The sequence below is a fragment of the Cetorhinus maximus genome, chromosome 12 (assembly GCF_964194155.1).
Source record: "Cetorhinus maximus chromosome 12, sCetMax3.hap1.1, whole genome shotgun sequence".
Classification (NCBI taxonomy): Eukaryota; Metazoa; Chordata; class Chondrichthyes; order Lamniformes; family Cetorhinidae; genus Cetorhinus; species Cetorhinus maximus.
The window spans coordinates 113,428,624-113,440,416 of record NC_135890.1 but is presented as its reverse complement, the minus strand read 5'-3'; the positions used below and the strand labels follow the sequence as shown (position 1 = coordinate 113,440,416).

The window sequence follows — 11,793 nt, the reverse complement described above, 5'->3', positions numbered from 1 at the left end:
AGCGGCTGGGGCAATACCATGCAAGTGTTTGGGGTAAGAGCCCTTTACTATGGGTAGGCAATAAACTGGGCGAGGAGACAGGGTTGCGAAATTGGTCAACATCAATAATCTACAATAATTAGCGCGATAGAAACAAAAAAACTACTGCGGATGCTGGAAATCCAAAACAAAAACAGAATTACCTGGAAAAACTTCAGCCGGACCTGCTGAGTTTTTCCAGGTAATTCTGTTTTTTGTTTATAATTACTGCGATACTCAACCAAAAAAAAAGAACGTTATAAAACCAAACGATAAAATTTGCTACGTGGGTCAGCTTCGCGGTAATGGGAGGCCCCCTTTTCCCAGTGGGCGAAACTGATGTTTGTCTTTCTGCAGTTTGTTTCCCCGCGTGGGAAAACACTGCTCGAGGAGGATCTGTGAAAAGCGACGCTTGCAAAAGGCTGACAGTGCGGGTGGAAGGGGAGGGGAAACTCTTTCCAGTTATCAACAGTCACAGATTGCAACTCTCTCGAGTACAATCACAGTTCTTGGTTTTTCCAGGAGTGGGACATGAACCCACAACCCTCTGATTCAAAGGCGAGGGTGCTATGAACTGAGCCACAGCTGACACCCCAAACATCAGGGGAAACTCTTTCGAGTTATCAACAGTCACAGATTGCAACTCTTTCGAGTACAATCACAGTTCTTGATTTCCGGGAGTGGGACATGAACCCACAACCCTCTGATTCAAAGGTGAGGGTGCTATGAACTGAGCCACAGCTGACACCTCTAAAGTAGGGAAACTCTTTCGAGTTATCAACAGTCACAGATTGCAACTCTTTCAAGTACAATCACAGTTCTTGGTTTCCGGGAGTGGGACATGAACCCACAACCCTCTGATTCAAAGGCGAGGGTGCTATGAACTGAGCCACAGCTGACACCTCAAGGGGAGGGGTGGGGGAGTATATGAGAAAAATACACAGGAGTTAGCAGTCACTTGAAAAGGGGGCGTGTTTCTGAACCGTTTAATAGTGTCTGCGCTCCGCGGCAGGGTCTGTATCCGTCCCGCAGTGGTCGATTGCAGTGCCTCTGATCTGCCGCTTGTTGGTTACATTGTATCAAAGTTCCATGTTGCAAGTTGCGGAGCCGGAGTTGTTACTGTAGCTGTTACTGTCGGACTGGACTGCACTGCACTGCACTGCACTGCTGGGCTGCTCGCTCACACACACATACACATGGCTTCGCGGCTCCCCTTGCGAGTTTACTACGACCTGCTATCCCAGCCCAGCAGGGCCGTGCTCATCTTCCTCAAACGCACCGGAATCCCGCACGTCGAAAAGCCCGTGGCCCTCCGGAAGAGTGAGAAAATGAAAGCGCGTTTGTTCTGCTGCCGAATGAAAAGAGGACGGAGGGAAGTGGGGGTGTGGGTGGTTGTGGTTGTGGTCATGCAGTCAGCCCCCGGGATGTCAAACTCCACCCCACCCCCTTGTTAAATGTTAGAAATGAGCCCCACAAAAATAGAGAGATTTCAAAGTCACAACTGCACAACTGCAGTTGGTGTATTTACACAGCGAGTTCAGAGTCCAAGTAAATTAAAAGGAGTACAGTAGGATGGTGATTAATTGTATCACAACCCAGAGATATGGATTAATGAGTTCAAATCCCACCCCAAACGCTGGAGAATTTTGATTCGGTCAATTAAATAAATAGGGGATTAAATTCTTTTTTTAAAAAACAGTATCAGTAATGGTGATCGTGAAATTACCAAATTGTGGTTTAAAAACTCATCTGGTTCGCTAATTTTCTTTATGGAAGGAAATCTGCTATTCTTACCCAGAGCCTCTGAAGGAGTGATTCAATTGTACCAGGCAGCTACAAAATAAACTAACGCAATCAGAGACCACCGACGTTGGTCGCTGTGGAGTCCTACTCTTAACACCTGCAGATTTGTGCCAAAATCTGGGAGTGTGATGTCAAGCAACTCGCTGATCAGTCATACTCTCAGAATGGCAGCTTTCAGCCAATGCCCCAGACTTCTCCATCGCCATCTTTGAGGTGTCAGCACAGTGATCTTCAGATGGGACAGAGTGGAGTGCTCAACATTGATTCCAGACTCCTTAAGGTCTTGCAGCATCAGCTCAAACATGACCAAGGGGACCTCCTGCTTATTTCCACCTCCTGCCCTCCCTCAATTATGACCCAGTGCCCCTCCATGTTGAACGCCACTTGGATGAAGCACCGAGGGCCCTTCACGCCGGTTCTGGCTCTTTAAAAGAGTTAGGCCCAGTGACTTGCTCTTTCCTCATAGTATTGTAAAATTTCTTTTTTTAAATTACCTATCCAATTCCTTTTTGAAAGTTCATTTTGAATCTATTTCCACCTCTTGGGCAGTGCATTCCACATCCTCAGCTCTCACCCGATGGGTTTACTTTGGAAGAATGTTCTGGATCTACCTTATCTGAGCCGTTTAATAGTTTGTTGAGATCCTGTTAGCTACCTTTCCCTAACCTATGAACGAGTAAAATACACTTTAAAGATGTGGCAAATGTCTGGGAAGTGTCTGTAAATTTTCCTAAAACTGCAGAATTGAATGACGAGATAAGGTCGTGGGGTTAGAGAGGAGAGGGGGCAAAGTTCACTGCGGAGCCACTAGTAAGACAGGGTGAAGAGGCACTGCTTTCTTTAGCTTTTATATATCTGATCTTTTTTAATGATAACTACTTTGGTTCCTAGTTAATCTTTATCTGTTTTATTTGAACAGATGAGCACAGGAGTCCAGAGTTTACTAAACTCAATCCAATGCAGAAAGTGCCAGTGATTGAGGACAATGGTTTTGTTCTGACTGAGAGGTGAGTGTTGCCTTTTATTTGTTTTTCTCATTCTCCTTCCTTTCTTGAATAGTTTATCTTGCTGTGATAAACACACATACCCTACAATACAAAGAACATTCCTCATATGTAAGTCTAGATAGTTAGTAGATTATTTAATCATGGGGAGCTTCACAGATGTCCAACCATCGCCCCATGACATTCAATGGCATTACCATCACTGAATCCCCCACTATCAACATCCTGGGGGTTACCATTGACCAGAAACTGAACTGGACTAGCCATATAAATACTGTGGCTACAAGAGTAGGTCAGAGGTGATGAGAACCCACCTCCTGACTCCTCAAAGCCTGTCCACCATCTACAAAGTACAGGTCAGGAGTGTGATGGAATACTCCCCACTTGCCTGGATGAGTGCATCTCCCACAACACTCAAGAAGCTTGACACCATCCAGGACAAAGCAGCCCGCTTGATTAGCACCCCACCCACAAACATTCAGTCCCACCACCACTGACGCACAGCAGCAGCAGTGTGTACCATCTACAAGATGCATTTCAGAAATTCACCAAGGCTCCTTCAACAGCACCTTCCAAACCCACGACCACTACCATCTAGAAGGACAAAGGCAGCAGATAGATGGGAACACCACCACCTGGAAGTTCCCCTCCAAGTCACTTAACATCCTGACTTGGAAATATATCGCCGTTTCTTCACTGTCGCTGGGTCAAAATCCTGGAACTCCCTTCCTAACAGCACTGTGGGTGAACCCACACCACATGGACTGCAGCGGTTCAAGAAGGCAGCTCACCACCACCTTCTCAAGGGCAACTAGGTATGGGCAATAAATGCTGGCCCAGCCAGCGAAGCCCACGTCCCATGAATGAATAAAAAAAAAATGACATGCCCAACAAGCTCCCGCACAATATCCAACCACGTACACTTTCCTGGTATGGGGTAATTACTTGTAAGCACCTCAGGATCTTTTGCTACTTTAAAGGTTCTGTATAAAGCAAGTTGTTGTTGTTGGTGCACTTGGCAACCCTTATAGTTCTCACTGTCATATGAAAAAGTGATCATTGGACTCAGTGCCAGAACTGCATGTGAATATAAGCGTACTATTATATTTTAAAGTCGGTGATAACAAACTTTTTCTTTATTTTAAAAAATCTGATGCTTGCAGGCGGATAGAAAGAATCAGGAAATCACAGGATTTGAAATTTTCAGAGATGACAGTACAGTACATTAATCTCAATTTGAAGATGCAGCCAAACGCAAGAGGTTGTAGAACAGTATATCCCTGTGAAAGAACTTCTAGTTCCTTTCCCACGGTCTTTGATATGATACAAAACATAATCCTATCTGCAGAATTCCTTTCTTTCCTTAAGTCTCCAGTCACTCCTACATATGTTACATCAGGCGATGTAGTTGGGGTAGTTCAAGAATGGCCCCACAGCGATGTTACACAGTAGCTTGATTCTTAATGATAAAATTATAAGTCATGAATGCTGGAAGTTGGTAATAAAAGCAGAAAACGACGGAAATGAACAGCGAGAATTGTGCCTAATGGGCACTGATGGTAATGCTTGGTTTTAAAATATCTAAGCAAAATTTGAGAATGAAGAGGGCACCAAAGCTTGGTTTGCTTCATGGTGAGATTGCAAATGAGTGACTGCACATCAATATTACGCAGGTTATCATTAGTGAAACAGACTGAAGCAGATTCAAATGTAGAAAACACTCAAATATTTTGTTTTACTGGTATTAAGAATTTCGTTTGCAGTGTTGCTATCCTGAAGTACCTGGCAACAAAGTACAATACCCCTCTCTTCTGGTACCCTCAAGAACCAATGAAAAGGGCAAAGGTGGATGAGTACATGGCATGGCAGCACGCCAATGTGAGGTATCACACAGCTAAAGTCTTCATCCTGGAGGTAGGTATTGAACCACTCTCCAGACAGCATACCTTCCTGAGCTGTAATTTGCCTCTGGACACTGGTGTTAAAGGAGTACTCTAAATGGAAGTTCATATGCTTTCATCCTGTGGGTTACCTACACCACATGGACTGCAGCAATTCAAGAAGGCAGCTCACCACCATATTCTCAAGGGCAATTAGGGATGGGCAATAAATGCTGGCCTAGCCAGTGACACTTGCTTCCCATGAACAAATTAAAAACTCTGAATTTCCTTTTAAAAATGCCTCCATACAGTACACTAAATGCACCTTAATCTGTGCCAGAGTTTTAATTCAGAAAATCTAGGTGAAGGGTTATGAGTTGGGGAGAGCAACAAGATTGGAACCAGAGGCAAGAAGGGGTTTAATTGAGGCGTAGTGTGGTGTGTTACAGTCAGGAGGTTAAGTATGTGAAGTGTACAGCCATGTTGTAAATGGCCAACAAGACACCCAGTGCTTCCCAGCACCGGCAGTCACCATGCAATCTCCTGGAAAAGGCAAAAAAATCCCCACATCAAGTAAGGAAAAGCTTAAACTGTTGCTCCAGACGAGCATTAACAGTGATAAATCTGTTCTGCTTTGTCTCAATTCTCAAAGTCAAATATCTGTCAGATGACACATATTGCATTGACCTCATGAGTTCAATGTCATATGAACTAGGAGCAGGAGTAGGCCACTTGGCCCTTCAAGCCTGCTCCATCATTCAAAAAGATCATGGCTGATCTGATTGCAACCTCCTGCCTACCCCTGATAACCTTTCACCCCCTTGTTAATCAAGAATCTGTCCATATGCAAAGACTCTGCTTCCACTGCCTTTGGAGGAAGAGAGTTCCAAAGACTCACGACCCTAAGAGAGAAAAACTTCCTCCTCATCTCTGTCTTAAACCTCTTATTTTTAATCCGTGACCCCTACTTCTAGATTCTCCCACACGCGGAAACATCCTCTCCACATCCACCTTGTCAAGGCCCCTCAGGATCTTAAAGGTTTCAATCAAGTCACCTCTTATTCTTCTAAACTCCAGCGGATACAAGCCTAGCCTGTCCAACCTTTCCTCATAAGACAACCCACCCATTCCTGGTCATAAAGGTGGATTTAAATTCGATTCATTAGGGGTAATATTAACTTTGAGCAATAAAATGGAAAGAAATGAATTGACTGCCCATTATATACCTTGTTCGATTGTTCCTTTGCATTGACTTCAATAAAAAGGAAATTCAGGCATGGTGTATAATGATAAGAAAATTCAAGCATATTGTATATGGTTGGCTAATTTGATATCACCCAAAATTAAAATTACCCCCTTTTTTTGGATTTCTTATCAATAGTGAGCACTTTTCAATTAAACTTAAAAGAGAAGTCCATTTCTTAAATTTAACATTATAGATCTGTTTCCTTAAGCTTTATTTTTAAAATCTTCTTCCCAAGTTAATAACAACTACATATTTGTCGAGTGGTATACAAGTCTACCGAAAAATCCCCCTCCAATGGTGTCAGTGCTGAATGTTCCGCCCAGTGTGAAACTGGGTCTTTTAGACCAGGGTAGTACCAAGTTGGAGCTGTGGTCTTTGCTGAGCGAGCTGACCTCTACGACAGTGACAGGAAGTGCTGTACAATTGAGCTAGAAATGCAGGGAGAGTAGAGAAACAAGCAGAGAGTTTGCTCCATGGTTCCCAAAGAAGTTTCTATCGCTCAAATCACACAGGGGAGGAAGCAGTATTCTACACCCACGGCCTAGACTCATAAGTAAAATGAAAGTGTACCTGTAAGTAACTGATGAGCAGACAGTTTATACCATTGCTAAAGGGTGTATATGCTGGCTGATGATTTTCTTGGGTGCTCTTTATCGGTACGAGATAAAGGTTCAATCCACGAAGTCCTGTTTAACATGCATGCAGGTATTTTACAGCTTTAAAGGATCAGAATCCAGATATAAGAAAATTGAAGAACAATTGCACAGCCACGTAAAAGGCATTTCCTTAAAGTGATGCGTGAGCTTAGAATTTGTATGTGTGTATGTAACCCCCTTTTAGTTTGAGTGATTCAATTAAAAATAACCCAGCAGACAAGCTTTAGTCTTAAGATAAAGGTTAGTTTGTTACAAGACTACTGCTGAAAGCTATTTAGTTAATAACTTTATCATTAATACTTAAATAAAATACAGGTACAAAGATTAAAAGCAGATAAAGATAAAAAAGTTACTTAGACCGATTTGAAATCTCGTCTTTCTGTGAGATATCGTCGCCACCCGTTGCTTTGAATTACTTCTTTACTAAGTAAGGGGTTTGAAACTTGAAGTCATATTCAGCAGCTGTGATGGCTTCTATAGTCGTCTGTCTGGAGGTTGCCTGTAAAGGTGGACTCAGCAGGTCAGCTTTGAGGAGCGAGGGATAAGCCCTTTTTTCTTTGTGGCTTCCGTCGGTACAATACTTCAAGATTGCCTGGTTTCTTTTTTTTTAGCAGAACTATGATATTTTCCCTTTGAGCACCTTTCTCTGTAGCTTCAGGTGGCAGGGAACACCAGCTCTCTCATGTGTTGTAGCTGAGAGCTGCCGGCTGGTAGCATCTCTCAAAACTGCCATAGCAAAATTGCTGCTTTTTACATAATTTGAAAAGAACACAAATTGGCTGTTCTGTTAATTTAGGTGTCATTATTCCATCAGGCAAAGAGTCAATTATGGTGAGATCCTTTGAAGTCCCATCCTGTCTCCTGTTCTCAGAAATAAAAGGGTTTTTTTCACGCCTTTGAATTTTTGAATCTTTGAATTTCAAGTGTCCAGTGATCCTTCTTGAGATAAGGACAGTCTGGCTGACAGCAATTGGAATCCACAAGAAAAGTCATGTTATTTCTGGGAGTCATGTTTTAAGACTCTCTTTGTCCACTTTTAAAAGAGATTACAGTTTATTACATCATCTATAATATAATTACAAGTCTGTGACAACAAGAAAGCAAAATACACTAAGGGAAACAATTTGACTTCAGTGATAATCACAGTGTCAAGTAGGACAAGTGATTATCACGGAGAAGTGTGCAATAAATGCCATGAATTTCTGTGTGCACCATGTGTAGTGTGATTTGCTGCCTGGATCCTGCCATTTTGCATTGACAGAGGCAGCAAATACCAGTCTGAGCATTAACAGGATCATCTGCCCAAAGTGTAAGACCAAATCAATTCAATGAGATGAGGAAGTGACATAATAAATCAACATCACGAACTAGCTGAGCATGCATTGTCATGCAGCTCATGAAAGGTACACATATAACTTTAATCTTATTTATTTTTCTTTCCCTTTATTTAAGTCTCCCCGCACCTCATATCCTCTTGTTAAATTAATCTGCACCCAGCCCTTCGCCAGTGCCATGCTTGAGTCAGATGGTGTGACAGTGGCCCAGGCTTTTGTCAGGTCAATGCAAAAAGATCTAGTGGGGAGATCAGGGGAAACGGTTCTCACTCGGTTGTCGGAATCCGGAACGCACTACCTGGAAAGGGATTTGGTCAGATACCTGCAGGTGAGCAGGTATTTACAGGATTATGGACAAAAACGAGAGGTGGAGCTAAGCATGACTGCTCGTTCAAAGCATTAGCATGGGCTGAGTGGCGTCCTTCCGTGGAACGTGAAAGTTTCTATGCTTCTATGATTGGGGAACTGGTACAGTGTTTTGGAGCATCACTTATTTATTTCTGCACTATATTCATGCAGCTGCTGATGCCTCGGATGACAGGCCAGCCAGTTGATGAGATGAAGCTGACCAAAGCTCTGTCTGAACTGAAAGGAACCTTGGACATGTTGGAATCTATGTTTCTGAAGAAACAACCTTTCCTCTGTGGTGATGAGATTACATTGGCTGATCTATTGGCCATCTGTGAACTAATGCAGGTGTGATTTTCAAATGTCTTTCAAAACTGATACCGGGTAACTTGGTTGACATTGCTAGGACACAACAAAATGTGCATTCTGGAGGGGAAGAGGATAAATGGCCAAAATGTGAGAGATAAAGGGAAAACTTCTACCTTTACCACATGATATTAATATGCATTTAATCATAGCCCAAGTTCAGTGAGCTTCCAAGTTGTGAAGTTAAGCACGTGTTTGTAACCTACACCTCTGACGTTAAACCTAGAATTCTGAAACAAGAAATTCATCCCGGCTCTAATGCGTGATCCTACAATGGATCAACGATCAATGCAGTAACAATGTTCTGCTGTGAGGTAGCTATAGCACAAGAGACGGTATTTTAAACGTGCTGATACTACCATGCGGTACCAATATTGACCAGCCATCTCTATATGGCATCTGCCCAGAATGCCAGTTGCTCTTTTTAAGCGTTTAGGATGGACTGCAGCAGTTCAAGACGGCGGCTCACCACCACCTTCTCAAGGGAAATTAGGGATGGGCCACAAAGGCTTAGCCTTGTTAGTGATGCTCACAGCCTGGGGAAGACTTAGACAAAAAAAAAGGTATGGTTCTGCCAGGCACTGATCTTCATTTCAATTGCCCTTAATTGTTTGTGTAATTATTCACATGTAGTCAGTATAATTGATCATACCGTAAGCAATTGCAGTGGTCCTGGACTGTCATTTATTTACCCCACGCTAATTGATCTCCAAACTGGAGCTCCAAACCTGTCTAAATTGGACATGGTAAGAGGTAGCAGTAAGCGTTGCCCAACAAAGTGCCACTTGCCATTTTGCAGTCATTTAGGGAGAGAAACTATTGCTGACACTCACACTCAAGAATAAAATTCACAAAGTTTCAGCTTCATTCCTAAAACATTTCCTTTAAACGCATCGAATAGAGTCTTGGCTTTTTGGGTCAGCATTGACAGCAGTTCTTGGGTTGTAACTATCTTAGTGAACCTTCTCGACATACAACCTGCTGTATGTCAGCAACAAATCTGCCTCTCTCGTGTTCCTTTTGGGCTGTAACTTAAAACCTGATGATCTTAATCCTGAATTTTAGTCTTTTAATTTTTTTTTAAGAAAATCATGCTTTGCTTTCTGATAATTCTAAGTTGTACATGACCAAGAATGAACATCAAGGTGCCTGTCAAGTAAAAAAAAAAGGACAGCTGATCATTTATGACATACTATTGAAAAATTAGTGAAGAAAGCTCATAGCCATGGGGGAATGTGATGGAACAGAACACAAGATGGTGCTTCCCTGCATACCAAGAGCTGAAAGAAATGGTCAAGTACAGGTGGGCTGGTGCTCCTGCAGAAACAGGGCAGAGTAAGGGGTAATTTTTTTTAAAAAAAACAAGTATTGAGGCTGTTCAGAGAATTACAGTTTATTAGGGTGAGAAGAAAAACAAATATCTTACAGGCACCTGGTTGTTCTGTATATGTAAACTTTATTAAGTTAGCCTCCTTTTAGCACAGACTGCATCCATTGTACCCATAGTTGGTCAGCATGAGAAGGTCTAAGAATTACCGCACCTTGAAAATATTCTGGCTACGTGTGCAAGGAAGCATCACAAATTTTAGACCTGTTCCTCCTTTGTGTTTTTTGATAGCACTCTGCGATTGGTATTGACCAGCTCAGAGCTTATCTTGCAGAGGCGACTGCAGAATAAAAGGCTAAGAGCAGCAATTCCACCATTTGATTTCTCCTTTAACCTTTCATCAATCAGAGATCATCCGCTCATGGGTGGCCATTAAAATCCAACCTGGGCTCCACCACTGGCACTTAGCAGCGTAGTGGCACTTATCCCATGGTGCTGCCCACAAGTAATCCTGAAAAATGTATATAATTTCAATAACTTGTGAAAATTGAGATTTGGTTACTGGAAAGCTTCAAGGTAAAATATGTTCAATCTGGTCCAAGTAGGATCTGTTCTTAAATCGTAAATACGAGTAAATCAATGACTTCTCTATGGTTTTGCTTCAGGCCTTTCCACGGTGATGCACTTGAGATCAGAAATCATGTCTCCCTGCTCTTGTAAGAAAACGGCTGAAAACGTAGCATTCGGAATAATTTACACCTTTTGTTTTCAAATTATTTAGCCACTCGGAGCAGATCGTGACATACTGAAAGATCGTCCAAAATTAATCGCCTGGCGGAACAGAGTTCAGTCGGCATTAGGGAAAACATTTGACGATGTGCATTCCTTCCTTTATCAACTGAGAAATAAAGCCAGACTTTAAAAGCCAAACCATCTGGAATTTCAGTAAATTTCACTGGGAGTTATTATACGCTGTTAGTCAACTTAAGAGTCTGAATTTACTCTTGTAAAATCACATGCATGTACTACTTAATGATTCAATAACATTAATAGCCGTCCAAATAACTAATTACAACAAACCATCCAATACAGAAGTCAAATGTTACCATGGTAAAACTATATAGTCAAAACTAACTTGCAAAGCAAACTTTGGATTGGTGTTGAATGCATCCGTAACCTCACAGATGTAATCATTGTTTACGATAAGGTGCCTCAATAAATAAGATTTTAATTGTTTAAAATCTGGCCTTATACAATTTCCATTCCAGGCACCAGTCAGTGCAAGACTAGTATTTTCCAAAGCGCGTCTTATTGTGTATTATTAACTACATCTTTTCTGAATCTTCTATCTAGAGCAGGCATAAGCAGACTTTTTTTTTAAACTCGGGTATGTGTTTGATCCAAACCTGTGCTCAAAGAAAATTACCTGTTGTGAAGTGGACAGTGCCTTTTAGCCATAGGTTAGAAGAGCTAAGGCTTTGCGATCTCCAACAGGGCACTGGGGTACTTGGGGCTCAACAAGCTTTAAACTATTCAGCTTAGAAAACAAAAAAACTGTGCTAAGCTTTCCTATTTTTCGTTTAGATGGGATAAACGTGCATTAACCCTGCAATCTAAAATATTGTTGGCAACAAAATGGGAAAAATTCTGGCCATGTGTCCATGTAAAGGTTTGTTAATATTAGGAAGTTTATTGCCAGCAGTAAGGTTTAATCACAGTTACAAGGTTATCAGTTGACAGAGAAATGGCTGGGCTGCTCCAAACTTGAGTGTGCCCATCCTGTGCTATGTGGGGACTCCAGTACATTTCCC

The 11,793-nt window shown here is 42.1% G+C and overlaps 1 protein-coding gene across 1 annotated transcript; it reads left to right on the top strand.

Moving 5' to 3' along the window:
* Nucleotides 1-1,052: 1,052 nt before the first annotated feature.
* On the top strand, nt 1,053-11,223 carry gstt2 (glutathione S-transferase theta 2). The gene is made up of 5 exons (XM_078554460.1): nt 1,053-1,338; nt 2,741-2,828; nt 4,589-4,739; nt 8,461-8,637; nt 10,764-11,223. Exons 1-5 carry the CDS (start codon nt 1,215-1,217, stop codon nt 10,902-10,904), a joined length of 681 nt encoding a protein of 226 aa, XP_078410586.1. The 5' UTR covers nt 1,053-1,214; the 3' UTR covers nt 10,905-11,223.
* The last annotated feature ends 570 nt before the right edge of the window (nt 11,224-11,793 follow it).

What these genes read in the sequence shown, in the direction of transcription:
- gstt2 (XM_078554460.1), top strand. Translation starts at nt 1,215, where the DNA reads ATGGCTTCGCGGCTCCCCTTGCGAGTTTACTACGACCTGCTATCCCAG. An exon ending in GCCCGTGGCCCTCCGGAAGA is followed by an intron (nt 1,339 to 2,740) that starts GTGAGAAAATGA and finishes TTATTTGAACAG; the next exon opens with ATGAGCACAGGAGTCCAGAG. An exon ending in CCATCTGTGAACTAATGCAG is followed by an intron (nt 8,638 to 10,763) that starts GTGTGATTTTCA and finishes CAAATTATTTAG; the next exon opens with CCACTCGGAGCAGATCGTGA.